The 23,790-nt window shown below is 30.3% G+C and overlaps 3 protein-coding genes across 3 annotated transcripts in view; 2 read left to right on the top strand and 1 right to left on the bottom strand.

The window, feature by feature from the left end:
• Positions 1–23,790, bottom strand: part of LOC135957371 (F-actin-monooxygenase MICAL3) — a 513,724-nt gene that overhangs the window by 111,237 nt on the left and 378,697 nt on the right. Inside the window, exons 11-12 of the mRNA XM_065508105.1 lie at positions 18,987–19,135; positions 18,819–18,903 (exon numbers count right to left, since the gene is read on the bottom strand). Coding sequence (XP_065364177.1) covers positions 18,819–18,903; positions 18,987–19,135 — 234 coding nt within the window. The remainder of the gene's footprint in view (positions 1–18,818; positions 18,904–18,986; positions 19,136–23,790) is intronic.
• LOC135958562 (uncharacterized) lies at positions 5,074–7,440 on the top strand. The gene has a single exon (XM_065509461.1). The coding sequence runs from the start codon at positions 5,074–5,076 to the stop codon at positions 7,438–7,440; it is 2,367 nt and encodes a 788-aa protein (XP_065365533.1).
• On the top strand, positions 7,542–8,894 carry LOC135958560 (uncharacterized). The gene has a single exon (XM_065509460.1). The coding sequence runs from the start codon at positions 7,542–7,544 to the stop codon at positions 8,892–8,894; it is 1,353 nt and encodes a 450-aa protein (XP_065365532.1).

The raw sequence follows: 23,790 nt of genomic DNA, 5'->3' as shown, positions 1-23,790 counted from the left end.
CAAAAAATAGCTGTTTCGTGCAATTTTGTTGAAAAAATATACGAAGAAAAAATTTTTTTTTACTTTTTTTAGAATAACTTCCTAATTTTTCAATAACAATATTTTGTAAAGTTGCAGCTACGGTAAATCTGAATAACTCTTGTGAACATATCAATGCAATCTGAACATATTCTAAATAGCTGTCAAAAATCACTTTGTAGCTTAAAAATTTTACAGTCTTATGCAAAAAAAAACCTTATTGTAGACTTAAAACACAATTTTGTTATCGAACACTTTAGCTTTAAAACCCATTTATAAAAGTATTGTATGCAAAAACGTTTGTTAAAGGCATAATAACTAATGTACTGATTTTTGTCTAAGCTGGCAATGCTTCTCATTTATTTCCCCTTTTTCGTTGTTAGTGTTGCTTTCAATTAGGTTAAAATATTCGTTAACTTTCTTTTTTTCATAGATTGTTTTTAGTAATAATAAATTTTTGAAGATAACAACTAATTTTTAGAGAAAAAATGTATATCTGATTCTAGTAAATTTATATTAAGCTAAAATGTATTAATGTACAAACTTTAGTTTATTTCAATTATTATTAAAAGTATTCGAATGACGAATATTATGTGATAATATAAACATCACTGTTATATAATTTATTTTTATTGACATTTTGTTAAATTTTAACAAAATTTAATGAATTTCTAAAGGACACCCCGGAAGTTATTCTAAAAAAAATTTTTCTTCGTATATTTTTTCAACATAAGTGCACAAAAAAGCTATTTTTTGGAAACAAATTTTAACAAAATTTATTTGGCGGACTCTTAGCTATATTATTGTCATATAAAGTTAAGCCGTATCACAAAGCCTGAATTAGCTGTTAACCAAAAACTGATGACACCTTTTTTAGAGGCCCCACTGATTGTCAGAAAAAAATAGGTCTACTACACTTTGGTAGTAGAGTCGAACCTATATAGTCATGATCGTGTGTTTTTTTCACTGTTGCACTGTGTTATTAATACATACAGTGTTGGCCATAACTAAAGCTCCCCCTCAATGAATTTTTTCATATGGTATTTTTTTTGTATAAAATCAAAGTTTTAAATATATATTATGTATTATTTTCATTTGTTAATATGTTTACTATTGATAAACAAATACTTTCAAAGTTAACCTTTCTATAAGAGGTAACTTAAAATCAAAAAATATTTTAAGGTAGAAAATGAAACGGACAAAACTAAAGCACCCCTTCAAGGATATACTATAAAAAAAAAAAATTTAGTTAATTTTTTGTTGCAAATCCTTTGTTTTGGATGGCACAAGAACATCTCTTGGCATAGAAGATAATATGTTTTTATGGCGTTTTTCGATATTCCTTCCCAGGCTATTTTAACGACATGAAATATATCGTGAAAATTTCCGATCCATATTTCAACAATTTTCACGATTTAGTTTCATATTAACAATGTGCCACAAGTTCTCAATAGGATTGAGATCGGGAGATTGACCAGGCCAATGAAGAACTTGGATCTTTTGCTGTGTAGCCAAGTCTTACAAACTTTGGGGGGGTGCTTAGAATCGTTATCCTGTTGGAAGCTCCCTATAATTGGCATCTCTTCAGGGGCATAAGGCAACATTACAGCTTTCAATACATCACGGTACATGAACCGATGCATAATCCCATAAATTTTATGATTTGGCCCAAATCCTTGACCAGAAAAGCAACCCAGACCATTACCTCCTCCATGTTTAATTGTTCCTTTACAATACTTAGGATTCAGTCTTCCTCCTTTTGGTCTGCGTACACGCCTTATTCCAGCGGAACTTTTTAAGTTGTATTTGGATTCGGCAGGGAACAGTACTGTCTTTAATTTTTGACACTCCAGTCGATGTGGGCTTTGGCAAATTTCAGTCTAGCTTTCTTGTTCTTAGCTGATAGAAATGTTTTTTTTGCTGGTCGTCAGCTGAATAATCGGGCTTCTATTACTCTTCTACGGATTGTTCTTTCGCTAACGCATAATCCTAAACTTGGTCGTACTTGAATAGCTGATGCTGCAGGATCTTTTTGTATTGCTCTTTTGATCAAGGAATCATAATATCGTGTTTTTTTCGCGAACGACCTCCAGAATGCACCGGAGATTTTCGACCAGTCTTAAAAAATTTTGAAACGAGCCTGGAAATAACTGATCTGTTAATTGAATATTTTTTACTAAATTCATGTAGTGATAAGCCCGTCTTCCAGTCTTCAATAACTTTAATTTTAAATTTACTGGAGTACTTGTTCCTTGTAATTGTAAGTCCATTCATTGTGATTCCCGATAACTCACATTGCAAATATGCAGTACCGAGTCAAATTTTTAAACATCTTATAAGAGGGAGCTTTTGTTTTGTCCGATGCGTTTTGAGTTTTTATATGATTTATCATTTTAAATTAATTTTTAATAAAATCATCTTTTACTAAATGAATATTAAATGAACATTAACAATATTAGTTAATAAAATATATACAAAATACATCCCAAAAAAGAGGGGGTGCTTTAGTTATGGCCAATACTGTATATATCTACGTAATCTTTTTTGCCCAATGAAGGCTTTTTGATTATTAATGGATAAATAAAAATAAAGTAATAAGTGAAAATTCTTTATTTTTTTAACTTTGTTTGTACATTAACTATTAAATAAAGATCAAGAGTGTTAACTAAAGTATTTACAACTACTGAGCGAAGTTTAAGTGTAAACGGCAGAAATACATACGTTACAGTTAATGCAGATGAAAAAAATATAAACAAAACAAACAGAAGAATAGATGACAGCTTGTTTTTAACCGCCAAGCCTGTTAACCGTGCTCGTTCTTGTTCCCCCGTATTGTCAACAACTAATGATTGTCAAACGAAAGAAAATTCAACATCAGTAAGTCTGGAGATACAAGATGTTGGGTCAAAATATACCTAATACAATTTATTTTATTAATAGTTTAATTAATTTTATTTTTGTTGCATTAATTCATTAATTTAAAGTCCTGAATAATATTCTTAACAAAACATTCATTTAAATATCTTGTTGCCCTTTTTTACATATCATATGTATAAACATACATACACATGTTTATTTACATATTATATTTTTGAATACATTGAAATCTAACGGGATTGCATTTTTTGCATTCCCTTTTATATCATTAGCTTCAACCAACTTTAGTTTTAAGAATTTTGTCATTGTCGAAAAGAACTCAAAACAATAAACATCAAACAAACAATTTATCGTTGCTCATAATTTGTAAAAACAAAAACAACTTTTCGTTTCTTTTATGGTTCAACATAAAAATTGGCGACCGTGACAGGACTTATATTAATTTAAAGACAATAAAGTCCAATAAATAAAAATAAAATTTGTTTAAAAAAAAAAAAAATTAATGTGTATAAACATTTGTATGAAAAATACCTATAAACAATTTAAATATAAAAACTAAAAACCATTTACTGTGCTGAAATAAGAAAAATTAAGTTCTTATAAAACAAAACGTTAACTTCATCGTAATCATCGTAATCATAATCATCGTGATCATCATCAACATTATCATTGCAGTTAGTGCACTTGCACCTAACAGTTGTCTACAACGCATCGTCATAAACATCATCATCATCGTCCCTTTGGTAATTCCAGCCAGCAGCAGTCTCTTCATTAATTATCATTATCGTCATCTTCGCTCTTGTATTTGCTAGCCACCGTCATCTGCAGTTTTGTAGCATCAAACATACACATGTTCTACGTTTATTCTAGTAAGTAAAACAAATCAAATTCTCTTACACTGTCTACGCTCATAATATATTTCTCTTTACTCTGTATACATACAAGCATAGTAGAAAAATAGAAGGTAGTTTCATTCTCTCTTTATTTTTTAAAATTCTACGTCTGACATGCTTAAGGATTTTGACGTTTTCGTTAAAATAGTAATGCCATATCAATTTAAAATTTTCCCTTTGGGAATACATAATTTTCATTAATTTGAAAATTATTTAAAAAAAATAGAAAAAATATTTACCCAACAACAACAACAGTTTATGGATATATGTAAAGCTTACGAAGAAGATTTGCCAAAACAGCCAATGGTGTGCTCCGACCATTTAGTTAAAAGTAATATTTCAGTTAAAACAAAGCGTGTGAGATTGGATATGAATGCTGTCCCAATGAACACAAGGTAACTTCAAAATACTATTTATTATGTAAACATATTTTGGGATATATATCACCGATTATTACCGATCATAATACATTAACTATGCACGCTGGAGTAGAATCGAAATTATTTGAAAATAAATCTCGTATTTCTAAACGGCGTACCCAAGGAATATTCGAGTTTAAGATTTGAAAATGAACCCCACAAATACTTCAATGGCGGCTCTATGGGACCCAAAGTAGGGCACCTTCGACATGTAAATTTGTTAAACGCGTGCCATTTTTTGTTTTCCATCCGATATCAAAGACTTTTTATATTTTCTGAGAGTGCTCGGCTAGATCTCGAAAATACATTCTTCCGTGTACTACTTGTCTCTTATAATTAAACCTCCATTTAAAAGATATAAAATATTTACATAGTAATAAAAAAAATTAAGAAAATGCATACATATAAAAATAGTCAACGTGTTTTAATAAGTAATCGAACGTTAGGAATTGAATCAATAACTCCCAACACAACATAATACATTTTTATTTATATAATAAATTAAATTACACATTTTTTGTAAAAAAATTCTCGAAAATCATAATCATTTTTTGGAATGTGGCAACGCTTTTTATAATGCTCACAAAAAAAGGAAACTTCAAAAAACCTTATTTTAAAAAAAAAAATTTGATTGAAACTACCTTCTATATTTTTATCATGCATACAAGCATACATACATATCGTGTTTATTTGAATTCAACAATTAGTGTTGGCACTTATAATCAGTGTTGGCCCTTTTAAACAACGAGTGGTACTTATTACAATTTTTGGTACTCTTTCTACAAATTGTCGATTTAAAGCAACTTTATTAAATTTTTATCAACTTTAACAAAATTTAATGCAACTTTAACAATATTTACTGCAAAATGAGTACCGAGAAAACAGATACGGGAGGAAATACGCTCGCTTCATTAAAGTTACAACGCACAACAATGAAAAGAAATATATCACAACTGAAAGGGAAAACAGACAGAAATGGTGACTCATCCGATTATACAATTTTGGAATGTCGACTACAGATTTTAGAATCTTACTTCAAACAAATAAGCCACATTCAAACACAAATAGAGAAGTTGGATGATTCTGATATGGCTCGATCAGATTTAGAAGAGCTGTTTATTTCTGCCAAGGCACCATTGGTAAGTCTTATGAATCAAAAACGTAGTTCTGGAGATATTGAACAAAGCTTTTTAAATTCGTCTCAATCATTTGTATCTCATCAAAATCGTTTGCCCCAATTAAAATTACCTAAATTTGACGGAAAATATTCGGAGTTTTCTCGATTTATAAGCACATTCAAAACGTTAGTGCATAATGAATCACATATTCCAATCATTGATAAATTCAATTATTTGCTTAATTGTTTATCTGGTCAAGCACTAGCAGTAATAGAACCATTTCAAGTTGTCGAGTCAAATTACCAAAAGGCTTTAGATCATTTAATTGAACGATATGACAACAAATCGTTAATGTTTATCGACAATATTAATTCATTGTTTTCGATTTCACACATGCATAAACCAAATGCTTCAATGTTGCGTTCAATTCTTGATAACGTTTCGGCCCTTCGTAGTTCGTTGCTTTCACTCGGTTCAGAAGTCGATGTGATGAACGCTATAATAATTCATATAGTTTTGTCGAAAATTGATGCAGAGTCAAAAAAGAATTATGATGAAAAACAAGATTTTAATTCTTTGCCATCATGGGATCAGTGCTATTCAATTTTAAGTCATCGTTGCCAGTTTCTGGAAAGTCGTACTGCAGAAATGGACTCTTTTCAACCTCGTGATAACAAATCTAAACCAAATCCCAAGCGACCTGGATTATCATTCATGGTTTCATCAACAATTTGCGAATATTGCAAAAGCAAAGAACACTTAACTGGAAGTTGTTCTACGTACTTGTCGTTGCCCATATCTCGTCGTTTCGATTTCGTTAAAAGTTCCAAGTTGTGTATAAACTGCCTTAGAAAAGGCCATGTAGTTTCTCAATGTCTATCGAAATCTCACTGTCGCACTTGCAGGGTATCGCATCATACCACTTTACACAACCCAAACTTCCAAACAAAAACTGATTCAAATAATACTTCTTGTTCATCGGACTCAAGTCATTTGCCTTCGACTCAAAATAATGCTTCGTTTAATTCATCCATTCAACAACCACATTCCTCGTCTTTTCAACCATCGTCTTCGTCATCGCACCAATCATTTGTTCCAACACCAACTAATACATCCTCAACTCATTTAACAAAAACGTCATTTGTCATTCGAAGTCGTCATATAAAACTGCTTCCGACAGCAATTATTTTTGTTAAAGATTCATTCGGTTGTCTACAACCTTTTCGAGCCTTATTGGATTCTTGTTCAGAAGTAAATCTTATCACCCAAGAAGCTGCAAATCGTCTTCGTTTAAAACAAAGTAAATCAACTCACGAAATTTCTGGTGTTTCTGATATACGAACTCAATTGAAATACATGGTAAAAGCTACAATTAAATCTCGTGTTTCTGACTTTGAATGGACTACGTGTTTTTTAGTCGCAAAATTTATTTCATCACAGCACCCATCTGAACAAATCGATGCAGAAAATTGGAACATTCCAAATGGGATTGAATTAGCAGATCCGCAATTTTACATTCCTCAACGAATTGATCTTTTAATTAGTTCTGAAATTTTCTTTGATTTACTTCTTGACTGCAAAATTTCTCTCGGAAATGGACTTCCTTCCCTCATCAACACATCCCTTGGGTGGATTATCGGTGGCAGCGTGAATACTCAACGTTCACATCGTGCCTTATCGTGCAATGTCATAACAGAAACCGATAATCTGGACTCTTTATTGAAGGCCTTTTGGGAAATAGAAGAATTCAATTCAAGCACGCCCTTTTTTACAGAAGAAGAACAACAATGTGAGGACCATTTTATTAAAAACACCACTTTCGATTCTAATGGAAAGGTTCAGGTACGTTTACCATTTAAAAGTTCTATAAATCAACTTGGTAGCTCATTTGAAGTAGCTCGCAGACGTTTTTTATATTTAGAAAAACGACTTTACAAAGACGATAATTTACGACAGATGTATTTCGATTTTATGGACGAATACATTGAACTTGGTCATATGTCACCTGTAACATTCAATCGTTTAGATTCCTCGCATTATGTAATTCCTCATCATCCTGTTTTGCGCCCTCAAAGTACCACAACAAAACTGAGAGTGGTTCTAACATTTCTTTGAATGAGGCTCTAATGGTCAGCCCAACAATTCAACAGGAGCTAATAATAACAATTTTGTCGTTTCGTTTAAATAAACTAGCCCTATCAGCTGACATCTGTAAAATGTATCGACAGTTTTTGATGGACGAAAGAGACCGAAATTTTCAGCTAATTTTATGGAGAAAAAACGTAAATGAGCCAATCACATTATATCAATTGAACACCGTAACATATGGCACTTCAGCTGCACCTTTCCTTGCGGTAAGAAGTTTGGTTTTCATCGCTGATTTTTACAAAAATGAATTTCCTATTGGTTCTAAAACTCTTAAGCAAGATGTTTACGTTGATGACTTGCTCACGGGGGCAGATAGCTTTTCTGAACTTTTAGCAAAAAAATGTGAAGTTGTCGAAGTTTTACAAAAAGCCGGACTACAACTGTCAAAATGGAATTCAAATTGCCCAAATATTGCTCCCTGCGACGGTGAACTACAATTAAAAACAAATGACGAACACATTGCTAAGGCACTTGGGATGTCATGGAAGCCCAAGGACGACGTCTGTTGCTTTCGTTTTGATTTACCAGTTATAGAAGTCCCAACAAAAAGATCGGTTTTGTCAGCTGTAGCAAAAATCTTTGATGTTCTTGGTATACTCAGTCCTATTATAATTTCTTGCAAGATTCTGATTCAAGAATTATGGAAACAAAAGTTAGAATGGGACGAACCACTTAACGAACGTTTCTCGAATCGCTGGCGGATAATTGAACAGGATTTTCCAAATATCAACAAAATTGAAATCCCTAGATTTGCAGGTACATCTCCAAAAACTCAATTTGATATCCATGGATTTGCAGATGCCTCTCAATTGGCATACGGATGCTGCATCTATGTGACTCATAAAACTGATTTAAAATCAACTTTGCTCATAGCAAAATCAAAAGTTGCTCCAGTGGTTCACCAATCCTTGCCGCGATTAGAACTTTGCGCCGCTTTATTGCTTTGTCGAACTTGGGACAAAATCAAACATAAGTTTGATGCCTTTACATATAGAATTTTCTTCTGGTCTGATTCAAAAATAGTTCTAAGCTGGCTTACTAATCACTCGTCGTCATATATTTGCTTTGTCGCTAATAGAGTATCAGAAATACAAAACTTAACTCACAACATTCCCTGGATGCATGTGCCTTCGAAACAAAACCCTGCAGATGTGGTGTCGCGAGGCTGTCTTGCCAATGATTTAAATAATACAATATGGTTTAATGGCCCTCAATTAATTTTGGAACCAGATATAAATTGGCCCAAAGATAATAATGAAGTTGTAGAACTTCCCCAACAAGAAATAAGGAAAACTATATTTAAAACTACTATCGTAACCGAATCAATCATCGATCAATTAATTTCTCGTCATTCTTCGTATCGTCGCTTATATTCATCGTGTCTTCGACAAAACACATCGGAATTTCTTTGTAACCGCTGAGGAACAACAATCATCGTTTTGGAGAATCGTGTTTAACATACAACAATCAACATTTAAGGAACATATTGAGCTACTCAACAAAGGAAAAAACTTACAACCCAGCTATCAAAAAAATTGCTCCATTTTTAGATAAAATTCAGTGCTGCAATTCAACTTTAATCATCGTTCGCGTGGGTGGTCGGCTAGCAAATGCACCGTTATCATACGACACCAAATTTCCTGCCCTTTTACCAAAGGATCATCGTTTCACTAAAATCTTCATCGAGTATCTCCATCGCAAACATCTACATGCTGGTCCAAAGGCGCTTCTCGGAATTCTTCGCCAACAAGTTTGGGTAATCAACGCAAGAGAGCTTGTAAGAAAAGTTGTTCGAAATTGCGTACATTGCTTTAAGTATAATCCTCGTTTATTACAACAACTCATGGGCAATCTTCCTGCTGATCGTTTAAAGGCTCAACGTCCTTTTCTTGTCTCTGGCGTCGACTTTTGTGGTCCTTTCTATACCTCTTATCGTATTAGAGGAAAACAGCCTTATAAAACATATGTTGCCATTTTTGTTTGCTTTACATCTAAAGCCATCCATATTGAATTAGTATCAGATCTTTCTACTAATACCTTTCTTTTATGTCTTAAAAGATTTATAGGTCGTCGTGGCATCCCCGAAAAGCTTTATTGCGATAATGCAACAAATTTTGTTGGCGCCAATACCAGGCTACAAGAGTTCAAACAACATTTCTTTAATGAGGCTAATGTCAAGCAGATCATGCACTACAGCTCAGTTACTGGATTCAGATTTTTGTTCATCCCTCCTCGTTCCCCCCCTTTTTCGGTGGCCTGTGGGAATCTGCTGTTAAGTCAACAAAAACTCTTCTCGTCAAAAACATGTCTCGAGCCAACCTAACATATGAAGAGTTCCAAACAATCCTCATCGAAGTCGAAGCTATTTTAAATTCTCGTCCTCTGGCACCCAGATCAGATGATCCAAATGATGGTGAAGCCCTAACGCCTGCTCACATGCTAATTGGTTGTTCATTGATGGCTCTACCTGATGAAAACTTGAACAACTATAAAAATGTAACTTACCTAAAAAGCTATCAACTTGTTACATATCTTAAACAACAGTTCTGGCTTCATTGGGTCCGTGCTTATGTACTAAATCTACAACAAAGATGCAAATGGTTCAAGACTTGCGAAAACATTAAAGAAGGTACACTTGTAATCATTCATGAAGACAACATTCCGCCTCAACATTGGCTCCTAGCTCGAGTGAGCAAAGTTATTCCTGGTCGAGATGGAAAGGTCAGAGTAGTAGACCTTAAAACAACAAAAGGAAATCTAAGACGTCCCATACATAAAATAGCACCTTTACCTACCGAAGCTGATTGAAAGACCCTTTCAATGGGGGCAGTATGTTGGGTCAAAATATACCTAATACAATTTATTTTATTAATAGTTTAATTAATTTTATTTTTGTTGCATTAATTCATTAATTTAAAGTCCTGAATAATATTCTTAACAAAACATTCATTTAAATATCTTGTTGCCCTTTTTTACATATCATATGTATAAACATACATACACTTGTTTATTTACATATTATATTTTTGAATACATTGAAATCTAACGGGATTGCATTTTTTGCATTCCCTTTTATATCATTAGCTTCAACCAACTTTAGTTTTAAGAATTTTGTCATTGTCGAAAAGAACTCAAAACAATAAACATCAAACAAACAATTTATCGTTGCTCATAATTTGTAAAAACAACTTTTCGTTTCTTTTATGGTTCAACACAAGATAATACAAATATTTTATTTATGCCTGAAAGTATGCTAGCTATATCAGCTTCAGAAACGAAATCCACCACACCGACTACAAATAAAATTAACCTATTAAGTGGCGCTACAACCAAGATTAGTCAATCATTAAATAAATATAATAAATCCCAAATACAGGTTGGAATGGACCGGTATGTTACAGTATTAAAACTGGTACGAAGTCCCAAGTCTTCGAAAGCGGCACCCTTAGCTAAATTATATAAGGCTAATGAACCTGCTAGACTAAACAATGAAAATCGTTTTTCTATTCTGGAATGTGAAACAGATGAACCAGTAAATCAAATTAACTCTACAAAACCTATTTACTTGAGAGAAAATAATTCAAATTCACTGGTTCAGAGCCTGATCTCATTAATAGGAGAGAACTCTTTTTACTTTATCCCAATCAAGAAAGGCACGATTCATGAAACTAAAATACAGGTTAATAGTGAAAACGATTATAGAAAGGTTGTAACAGATTTTGAAACTCAAAAGAAAAGTTTTTACAAAAAATAATGCCCAACCACTCTTCCGTGTTGAACTTCAACCCGGTGTCATAAAACTAGAAAAAATGAAACACATCCCATATATAACCTGAAGTATTTATTGCATCGTAAAATTACGGTAGAAGAACCACATAAACGATTTGGCCCCATCCAATGAATGAATTACCAAGAATATGGACATACCAAGGCATATTGCATATTGTGTTATTTGCGGGAGTTTCATAACACGTCCCAATATAACAAATCCAAAGATGATCCTAAAATTAAAAAATGCAGCAATTGCGGAGGTAACCACACAGCAAACTGCAGGGGTTGCGCTGTCTACTCAATTGTTAAAAAATCACAAAGCCATAAACCGAAGATCGAGTATTTTGTTAAAAGTCATGAAGTTTATATAATGTTAGTTTCGGAAACCCATTTGATGTCAACAAGTTTATTTAAGATAAATGGATATGCTTTTTATGGCACAAATGATCCAAAAGATAGAGCATGTGGAGGCTCTGGAATTTTAATTAAAACACCATTCAATGTGTGATATTTGTGAAGATTATCTTCAAGCTACGACAATCTGTTGGATGATTGCTACAGAAACCTATTAATTTCGTCGATATATTCACCTCCAAGGTTTTCCATTATTGAATACAAATATTAACATTTTTACGAATCACTAGGACCCCGATTCCTGGCAGCTGGCGATTATAATGCTAAGCACACTCACTGGGGATCAATACTTGTAACCGCGAAAGGTCGCGCTTTGTTGAATAAAATTTCTAAATTGAATTTGAATGTGCTGTCGAGCGGAAAACCAATATACTGGCCTACTGACCCAAGCAAAATACCGGATGTCATTGATTTTGCAGTTACAAAAAATTTACCAATGGAACCAATTCAGGTTAAATCTTCTTTAGAATTATCCTCGGAACACTCACCCACCTTCGTTACTCTATTGAACGCCCGAGAAAAAGTATCCCCGACTGGTCACTGCAATATCAAGCACGAAAATAAATTGGTTGAAATATAGAAAATATATTAGCACACACAGTACAGAAAATATCGCTAAGAACACCAGAAGATGTCGATACTCAAAAATTTTGAACAAAACTTAAAACTTACTGTTGAACACACCACTCAAATAACCCAACAAATAAGATACAATAGACTATTCTGCAGACATTGAACAGTTATTAGCTGAAAAAAGATCCCCTCAACTTAAAACGGAGCTTAGAAAATGTCGTAAACGCCTCAGTATGCTTCTTCACAAATGTAAAACTGACTCAATTAATAAATATCTGGAGAACTTAGATGCCACCCAGTACTCAAATTAGTCCATAGCTACAAAAACATTAAAAATACCTGTTATGAGCAGACCTCTTGTTAGCTATCTAAAGAATGTATTTTCCCCAAACGAGTCAAACGACATAATAGAGTTACCACCTACTTTACCGCATATTACTGCAGCTGAACCACTTCGTTTTGAGATTTCATAGATTAACAAACTTCAAAAAATCACCTGGTATTGATAAAATCAGTAACAAGATGCTCCTCGAGCTACCCCAAATTGCATTAAGAATAATCCTATTTATTTTTAATGCTATATTACGCCTTGAATATTATCCAAGGTTTCTTTAGTTACAATGATACCTAAGCAGGGAAAAGATCACAGTAAAGTAGAATCCTATAGAGCCATTAGTCTATTGTCAAATATATCAAAGCTATTCGAAAAACTGTTAATGTACAAGTTAAAGCCGATAGTGAATCATTTTGATTATATTCCAACTCATTGTGGGGAACTGCCAGTAACTCCAATGTTGAAATTCTTCAGCGCTATCAAAATAAAACATTAAGACTAATTGTGAATGCTCCAAAGCTTGTTTCAAATCAAACTATACACAATGACCTAAACGTACCAAAAGTCAACAATGAAATAAAGAAATATAGCGAAAACTATCTTATTAGATTAAGTAACCACTGCAACCCACTAGCGATATCTCTACTAGATGATACTGAAGAAGTGAGAAGACTGAAGCGATATCATATACTTGACTTACCATTTCGATAATTATTATTATTTATTTATCGGTATTTGTATCATGTAAATATATTTATTGATATGTAAGATTATTTTAGTATAATATCTATCTTTCAAAATAATTGAGAAAAAGAAAATGTTTTGTATAAATGTTGTTGTTCTCACTGGAGATCAACAATTACTTTTTTAATATTATTATATCAAATTTGCTTATTATCCTCAATAATGGAATAGATTGTAAATAAAGATTATGAAAAAAAAAAAAAAAAAAATATATTCCAACTCATCAATTCGGATTTCGAGAAAAACATAACACATAGAACTAACTCACAGGTTGGTGGAAATCATATCCAAGACATTTGAAGAAAAAAATGTTATTCTGCACTCTTCATCGACGTTTCGCAAGCCTTCGACAAAGTATGGCATGAAAGATTATCTATTAAAATAAAACAATATTTACCAGTAAACACTCATAAGCTTCTAGAAAGGTATTTAAGTCATCGAAAGTTCGTTCTTAAAGAGGGAGACTTCATAAGTTCACCACAGCCTATTGAAGCAGGTGTACCCCAAGGAAGTATACTGGGTCCCTTCCTATATTTGCTATATACTTGTGATATGTCAACTAACAGTCGAACCCACATATCAACATTTGCTGATGACACAGCCATACTAGCCATTCATGAAAACCCCCAAGAAGCGTCTGTAATTTTACAAGACCATATACTCGACATAGAAAGGTGGTTAAAACAATGGAGAATAAAAGTAAACGATCAAAAATGTATACATCTCACTTTCACATTGCGTAGATAATCGTGCCCTCCAATCCTAATAAATAATACCTCAACAAACTGAAGTTAAATATTTAGGTCTGCATCTAGACCGACGCACAGTGGGTTGAATGGTACCCAAAGTGGCGGTTAATTTATAGAAGCCGTAGTTTTAAAATATTATATTTTTTTATTGATAAGTTATTATAAGCACATAAAAACACAGCATTTTACAAAAAAAAAGGTTAAAAAAAAATGTTTAACCCTTTAAGCGCATTATTGTTTTTTGGAAAAAAATACCTTTTTTCACAATTTATGCTGTAACTTTGGGATGGAAAGCGATAAATTATTGAATAAAATTGGAAATTAAAGCATACTTAATGTGCTATTAAAAAATTCAAAATATAAATTTATTGTATGTATTTATATTAGTATAAATTTAATTTAAAATCCAATTTTTGTTTTACACAAAATTGTATAAATTTACAAATTTTTTCAAAAAAGTCATAAAAGAGAATATTATAATTTTTTAGTACTGAATAATCATAAATCCATAAAAACACAGCACTTTAGAAAAAAAAAGCTTAAAAAATTTTTTTTTTAACCCGTTAAATGCATTATTGTTTTTTGGAAAAAAAGACCTTAGCTCACAATTTATGCTATAACTTTGGAATGGAAAGCTATTAAAAAATTCAAAACATAAATTTATTATATGTATTTACATTAGCATAAATTTAATTTAAAATCCAATTTTTGTTTTTCACAAAATTTTATAAATGTACAATTTTTTTTTTAAAAAAAAGCCACAAAAGACAATATTATAAATTTTTGTAATGAACAATCATAAATACATAAAAACACAACTTTAAAAAAAATTTAAGAAAAAAATGTTTTAACCTATTTTGTATTAGAATATGTTTTTTAGCAAGAGGAGTTCTTTCACTATAACTTAAATAAGTAAAAAACCTCAACAAACCCGCACGATTTTTTTCTCTGTATATAGAAGCTGAAAGTTCATATTTTAAGAGCATTTAATGGAATTTACCCGATCTCGCCCTGATTTTTTTTAAACTGAATCTATATATCGAAAAAACCCCAATAATGGAGAACTTTAAAAAAAATCTTAAAAAATATTTTCAAAACATTTATCTAAACAAAAATTATTTATGTTCTCAAATACCTGAAGTTGATGGTTCCATTTTAATATTTCTACTTTTAACAGACTTAACAAAAAATATTAGCTCTCGAAATATCACAATTTTCAATATCACAAAAATTTGTAAAAATTATTTGACTTTGACCGCTCACTGTCAATAAAGTAAGTTACTCACAACTGTAATTTTAGCAGTTTGTGATGTATTATTTAATGCACTTTAACCCAATACCAAACATGACTGAAACAGCTTTTGAATTAATCGCCACTTTTGGTACATTTCAACCATCTGTGCGACGTCTTACCTGGAAAAAGCATATAGATACGAAATTGACTCAAATGAATTTAAAATTACTACAAATTTACTGGCAAATTGGTAAAAACTCGAGATTGAGTTTAGATTGTAAACTTTTGTTGTACAGCTCAATAATAAAACCAATATGGTGCTATGGAATTCAATTATGGGGCACGGCCTCAGCTTCTAATATTGAAAAATTCAAATATTCCAAAATAAAATATTAAGAATGATAACAGCAGCGCCCTGGTATATAAGAAATATTAACATTCATAAGGACCTAGGTGTCCTCCTGGTGAAAAATTAAATAAAAAAACAAGTGGAGTCATATTTGAAAAAGTTAGAAGTTCACCCTAACCCACTTTCACGACCATTAATGAGAACAAATGAGGCTACATCCGACTAAGAAGAGGGAATCCAACAGACCTGCGCTGATGATAGGATCTATAAATTAAACATCATTTTTCGTCCAACTGTGGTGGGACGTAAATAAAAATTAATATTTAGATTTAAGATTTGAACAAATTGTTGATAGTTCACATTATTTTGTGAAGATACAATAAATAAAATATGAAAAAAAAATAATATATTGCTTTTTAATCGGCTCAGTAGTTTCGGAGTTATAATAACAAATTGAAGCAAAAAATATATTTTTTATGTAAAAATATCCAATTTTTTGTTTTAAAAAATCATGAAAAATCGAAAAAAGAAATTGTAAGCCACATGTAATACGAGCAAAATAAGATATCGATCATAAAAATCAATGGATTATTCTCGAATTTATTCACAATTAAATGAATTCGCTTATTTTCAGAAAATTGTATGTTCATACAAGCGTGTACTTTCGAGTGTAAATTTTACATGTGTTTTGTTATTGTAACAAATATTTTAACCGATGTAAATTTGAACTTTTCTAAGTTTTCTTCAATAATATCGGACTAACCCTTTTTGAGTTATCACAAACATCTAAAAAAATTCACAATTTTAGAAAAAAAAATTTTAAAAAAAACTTCTCCATAGAATTTAAAATTTGTACCATATTTGTACTATTGGAACCACAATACATCAAAATTGTGTAGTGGTTTAAAAAGCCTCTAAATTTTTTCGATTTTATTGCCCTATGTAATAAATGGGACCCTTTTCATTTCACACCTGTGGTTAAGTAGAGTTTTCTTATCACTTGTGGGTGTATGTTTACCACACGCATTGATAAGGATACTAGATACGTCTCATGTGTATTATCACGTACGCATATATTCAAGATTAGTCATTAGATTTTAGTGTTTAGTTCCTAAGGTTTTAATTTTTAATAAATCTTTAATGTTTAACAAGCATTCAACGAGTGACATACACTCACTCTAACAATAAAGACTTATTTTATTATTCAAGTTTTACAACCTGTTTAAAAAAACTGGAAAATTGAAAAAAAAAACTCGGTTTATCGAATAATAGGAATACCGATTTGACCATGTTTATTATTCTGCCGAAGTCGAATTTATTATAAGGTGAAGTCAGTTCTTTAACAAATATAGCATTTACAAAAACTACATGTAATTTGTTTATGTGATTTAAACTGTCAAAGTTTGCATGTTGTTTTTGTTACATTAACGTTTGTTGTAGCATTCGCCGCAACAAACACAACATAATTTGACAGCTCAAACATCAAAAAAAAAGTAAAGAAAATAATAATCAGCTGTGCAATCGACACTACCTGGTATATAAATTCGCCCTGGTAGTCTCAATTCTACAACAAATACAACTCTACACAAAACATAATGGCCCATAATCATAGTCAAAAATAAAGTACATTTTAAGAGAATTAAACTCGACTTTACTTAAGAGTGGACTTTAGGTCTATCATAGACTAGTTAAAGCAGGGAAAGGCAAAACATGGGCGCCGCGTTTTTCATTTACTCTTCTCTTACGTACGTGTGCACACGCATTGTAGAGAAATAAACAACTTTTAATCAGTCTTGCTTGAGAACTCAAACAAGCAGGTTGTGTATCGTTTTTTATCGCACAATTTAAGAATCAGCGTTGCCAGTGAAAATAAATATGTCCCAACATTTAAAGATGTATGATGAACAATATGAGATTTTACATTTTTAATTGGGGAAAATCGACGAAAGTTTACTGGCAACACCGATTCGTGGTGAGAGCGGAGAGAGTGTATAACTAATACAATTATAAAATGCAGTAGTATAGGTTGCCTTTCCCTGAGTTAAAGTATACTTCTGACGCTGAAGTCGACTCTAAATACAAAACTAGCTGAAGTTGTTTTTAATTCGTTTAACAGCATCTGCTGTTCTTCGCCGAGTAAAAAAGTTCGTCACAAAGTAAAAAATGTTTAAGTTACAAGATATTGGTAGAGATTTTGCAATTATTGAACAGTTATCAATAAAATTAGTACCAAAATATCGTAATTATGATATTAATCTTATCTTTTCCATTTTTCCACAACAAACAACTTTCTTTCTTTAGATGTCCCGGTTACTTTTATTGTTTACGTTTTTTGGATTTTTTTTTAATTTTGTATATCAGCTGTTCAACGTTGCCACTTGTCTGTTTTTTGTTGTATATTGTATGAACACATTTTCTACATTTGCGGTGGCACCCAGTTAAAGTCGGTTCAATTTAAAACATACTTTAATTTTGACTATGGTTGCAAATTAATAAAAAGCAGGTTTTTATTTTAAAGTTGTTTTTAAAAAGAACCGACTTTAGTGTTTGACTATGATTATGGGCCAATGGATTTTGTTAAAATATTACCTAGCTGTCAAAGCTAAAAACATCTGACTGCAAAATTCTAAAACGGGGCCGAAAATAAATAAAGACGTATTTATATGTATATATATTGTTTAAAACGATCACCTATTCACTTTTCCACTGTTTTATTATTTTCTTAAAAGAAACAAAAACGTTATACTATTTTATTTGAATTAAGAAACAAATGTAAACAATCTTTGAAATTAGAAGTCAGAAAACATATCGATCAAAAAATAATCATCAAGTTTTTTAACGAGACCATCCTTGTTTCTGCCGTTCAAACTCTAAACATAAGAATTCTTATACTCTCAGTAATAAAATGAAATTTGAAAAAATAAACTAAACAAAAACATTTTTTAAATAACATTTTGTACGTCCAATCATTTAATATTTTTTTTGTATTAAACCACAATATAATTATGGAGAGAAAATATCACTCTACACAAACTTCAGAGCCGTTAACGTTATCCTATCTTCCTAATATTTTACAGAGCGTGTTTCTACAATCTTTAGAACAATTCTATTTTAGACCACACAATCTTGAAGCACTATATTTACATATGTATGTGTAAAAAATCAAAAGTTACTTACAACAAATCGATTCACTTGATAACGTGGTCGCGACGACTGTGGGGATTTTTCGACATTCCGCATTTTTTCAAATCGTTCTCTAATTCTGCAAAATATATAATTAGAATTTAAACACAATGACTTGGAAAATGCAAAAGTTAATATAATAAGCTAAAATAGTTTACTTACGATTGAGTACTTTCGATGCTGTTTTCATCTGACACATTATTAGCGTATACGTTTTGATTAACATCTTCATTTTTCTCACGTTTTATTTCATTGGCCTGCCACTTTTCAAATTTATTCCGTAATTGTTTAGCCCTGGCAACATTTTGAGCCTGAAGATAATTTTAAATTAAAAATATTTGCATCATATAACAACAAAGATTTATTTACAGTCACCACTGGAAAATCATATGCATTAATCACTTCTAACCAGAGACCGAAAATAACGGGTTCACTTTCATTTCAATGGTATATTCTAACTCGCAGCCATTTAAAAATAAGTTTTTGTTATATATCACTAGGGTATTCAATTAATCGGGTTTCTGGTTTAATCGAACAAATAATTAATCGGGGTTTAGATTTAATCGGTTAATAATCGGTTAATTTTAAATTATTCGATTAACCGAATAATTTCTATTTAAATGTTAAACTGAAACTAAATCACGAATTTTGTGTACTTATTGAAGTATTTTTTTAATAAAAAGAACAAAAACATAAAAAATAAACAAAACATAACAATTCAACCGAAAAGTAAATAATTTTCTTTAGTTTTAATAAAACTCGACTTGGAAAAAACTCTCTCGCTGATTGATATGTTGGAGAAATCGAAAATAAGACATGATAAAGAATATCCAATTTGTCAGTTATTTTTTTTAGTTTTTTCTAAGCATATAAAATCCTCCTTTATACCATTGGAGTCCCTTTTCGACTTTTTAGATTTTAAATACTTTTAATAATTTCGATAAGTTCTGATAAAAACTCGTTTCAGTAGTGTCTTCAATTTCGTATATTATCATTTTCCCATCCGACAATTACATCTAAATTAAATATATCAGTTATTTACTCACTAAACATATTTCTTGAATGTATGTAATTTTACTTTGACATTTGTATTTGAATTAAAATGGAAAATTAAAAACAAAAAAATATGTTAAAGTGCAAAAAAAAGAAATTTCGGTTAATCGGTTAATCGGTTAACCGACACAAATTAATCGGTTTGTTCGTTATTTGAAAATCGGCAATTTTGAATTATTCGAACAGTTAACCGACAAAAATTAATCGGTTAACCGTTAATCGGAATACCCTATATATCACTGAGAGTGATTTATTAGAAAGCATTTTGGGTTAGTGGTTGAGAGAAATAGAAATGAAACAAACACAAATAATTTAGATGAGTGATTTAGAATTAATTTTTTTGTAAATGTCAGGTTTTAATTTTTATTTGCGAACATGCACAAAATCGTTTGATGCAAATCAACGCTTAAATATATTAAAAAAACAAAATTTTCAATTCTGTTACTCAGACTGCATTACTTCATATTCATTCTATAATTGTTTAAAAAGTACTAAAAATATTATTGTATGTAAATGAAAGAGAAAGTAACCCAGCTAGCTTAGGCTGTTTGTTAGACGATTGTGTTTAACATAAATTCTTAAAAGAATCTTCTGATGATGATCTGACGAGTAACATTGGCCCATAATAATAATCAAACACTAAAGTCGGTTCTTTTTATAAAAATTTTAATTGGTTTTAAATTTTATGGTTAACAATGCTAACAACTTTTTTAATAATGAGAAACGTCTATTTGTTTTGTAAATATTTTAACATAATGTACTTAAAATCAAGTACGTTTTCATTTTGTGATACATTTTTATAATATTAAAAATAATAGACAACACTTATACATACCAAAATATTTTCTTTATTAAAATTGTGTTTGAATTTTTTTATAAAATCGAACAATTTTTAAATGATTGAAAAAATTTGTGTTTACTTTGAAACAAAAACAAATTTATAGTGAATTTTGACAAACAGCTGTAAAATAAAAATAAATTATACATATATTTTGAAAAAAAAAATATTTACATATGTACACAATTTTTAAGTTTTGGTCTTCATGAAACAGACTAGGAGTTCAAGAGCTCAATAACTCCTCACGTTTCAAGATTGGTAAGTATATATGAACTTAAAATTCTTCATTATATTATTGTTAAACCTTCCGGTATAATTGCAGACATTGTTAGCTTCCTATGACAGAAATTTGGGAGAATACGACATAAATGGTAAGACGATTGATTTTCATTAAGATGAATCTGAAAACTGGTTTATCTTCCCACAGGTGAACAATATCCATATAACTTGGATTCCCGTTTGCTGGAAAGTCCGTAAGTTTGGTAGTATTTTCTATAGAAAATATTGTGTATAACAGTATTTTCTTTAGAAACTATTGTGTATAACAGTATTTTTGTATAGAAAATATTGTCTATATCAGTATTTTATACAGAAAATATTGGGTATAACAGTATTTTCTTTAGGAACTATTGTGTATAACAGTTTTTTTCTATAGAAAATATTGTCTATAGCAGTATTTTATATAGAAGATATTGTGTATAACAGTAGTTTCTTTAGAAACTATTGTGTATAACAGTATTTTCTTTAGAAACTATTGGCTATAGCAGTATTTTACATTGAAAATATTGTGTATAACAGTATTTTCTTTAGCAAATATTGTGTATGACAGTATTTTATATAGAAAATATTGTTTATAATATTATTATATTTAGTGTTTATAAAAAATCGACTTTTTAAAAAAGCGGTTTGTCGGTTAACCGAAATTTGGCTTTTTTTAGGAAACCGGTTTTTCGGTTAACCGACATCGAAAAAACCGGTTAAACCGGTTAACCGTCATATATATGTAGATAACATTAAATGTCCAATAAAGTATACACAACTTTGAAATTTTTAGTTTTTAGTAGCCAGGAATAATTGTTAATATTAAATAACTATAAATATACAAAAGTGCAAATTCCATTTTGTAAAAATTTCAAAATTATTATCTCAGTCAAATGGAATTGAGTATAAATATGTTACTAAATATATAATACTTGTTTTAATTATTGTTTTTTCATTAAATTTCAACCAAAAAATGTAAAATTAATTAAATATTTAATAATTTTGAAATTTATTATCACCTCGATTTTTTTAAATGAAACAAGTCCCAAAAAAGGACCTAAAGACGCAAACGCGCTTCTTCTTAGCTGTGATTATTTGTTATTATAAATCATACCAAATAACTAATAAAACTCCATTATCAGATTTCAAATCATGGATTTCAATATTTCTGAATAGGACTTTGTACACTAAGCTAACGAAATGATTAATAAAGTAAAATTTTAAGAACAAAACACACGAATGAAGTCAAATTTATTGAAAGAAGGTATGTACATCAAATTCAATTTAACGTTTCGTAAAATCATCACAATTTATAATGAATCATTATTAAATTTTAGTTTAACTTCTAGAATTATGCGGAATTTAATTTTTAATAGTTTCAATATGTGCAATTTATTCTGAAAAAGTTTTTCAGTAAACTATTTAGAATAATTGTAATTCTTAAAAATATTAATCTAAAGAGGTTTTATTGTAAATCAGCAGTATAGGTTTCAAATCAGACCGAATGTTTGATATAATGTGTACACAATGAATATAAAAAATGCACAAAAGCATTAGATTTATTAATTTAAGTCCCAAATTTTAAAAACCAGTTAACCGAGTGATAAAAACCGGATAAACCGGTTAACCGAAAATCAAAATTTTAAATTAACCGGTTCGCAAAAAACCGAGTTTTCAAAGAAAAACCTGTTAACCGGTTATCCAGTTTGTAAACACTAATTATATTATAATATTTAATTAAAATATTTATTGATTTTCAATTTAAATGTTATTAATATTTTAATTGGTTTAATAAAAAATATTGTTTGAATATCTATTCAAAACCAATTATTTGTTTGTATGGTTTTATTAAAAAATTGTTTGATTTTATGTGGAATTTCAAATAATAGGTCTGTTCATTTACTTTCCCAGTAAATACTTGCAACGAGAGAATAAAATCAAAATTTACAAAATTACTCTCTTAATTTCTCAAAAATAGTAAAAAGTAAATGAACGCTTTTCCAGTAACAATTGTTTTATACACACAATTTTCTTATTTTATTCCTTTTAAAATTTATAAATACTCACATTTTCTTTAATTTTATTGAAAATTATTTTGTTTTGACATTTTTTCACCACAAAAATAAATAAACAATAACACAAAACATATTAAATATAAGCTGCTAACTATTACGAGTTCAAAATAGAACTTGTAATAGTTTGCAACGAGAGAACACACTCTAAAATTTATACGCTCTTGATTTTTTCTCTACTTGCAAGTTTTTGAGTTAATGAACGCTTTTCCAGTAACAATTGTTACTAACTAGTAACAACTTTTAGTTATTGAACATAGCTAATATGTTTCATTGATAGTTAAAATATTTTAATAAGAAAAATAAAATTTTTTTCAATAAAATATTTACAAATTTTGTTGTTTGATTTTGTGATTTTTGTGATAGGTCCCATTCAATAAAATATTCAATTGACTTTATGAATTTTGTAATTAGATTTGAATTTTTGTTTTTTCTGTGAACTTTAAACTAAAACCCTGCTTTAACTATTTTGCAACTATAGTCATAATTAAAGTATGTTTTAAATTGAACCGACTTTAAATGGGTGCGACCTCAAATGCAGAAAATGTTGTGGCACCGCTGAACAGCTGTGCCTAGTTCATACAAAATATGAACTAGTTCATACAAAATATGAACTAGTTTCTGCCAAACTTACGGACTTTCCAGCAAACGCGAATCCAAGTTATATATATATTGTTCACCTGTGGGAAGATAAACCAGTTTTCAGAATCATCTTAATGAAAATCATTCGTTTTACCATTTA

The sequence above is a fragment of the Calliphora vicina genome, chromosome 4, assembly GCF_958450345.1.
Source record: "Calliphora vicina chromosome 4, idCalVici1.1, whole genome shotgun sequence".
Taxonomy (NCBI): Eukaryota; Metazoa; Arthropoda; class Insecta; order Diptera; family Calliphoridae; genus Calliphora; species Calliphora vicina.
This window is presented reverse-complemented; position numbering and strand designations above follow the sequence as displayed.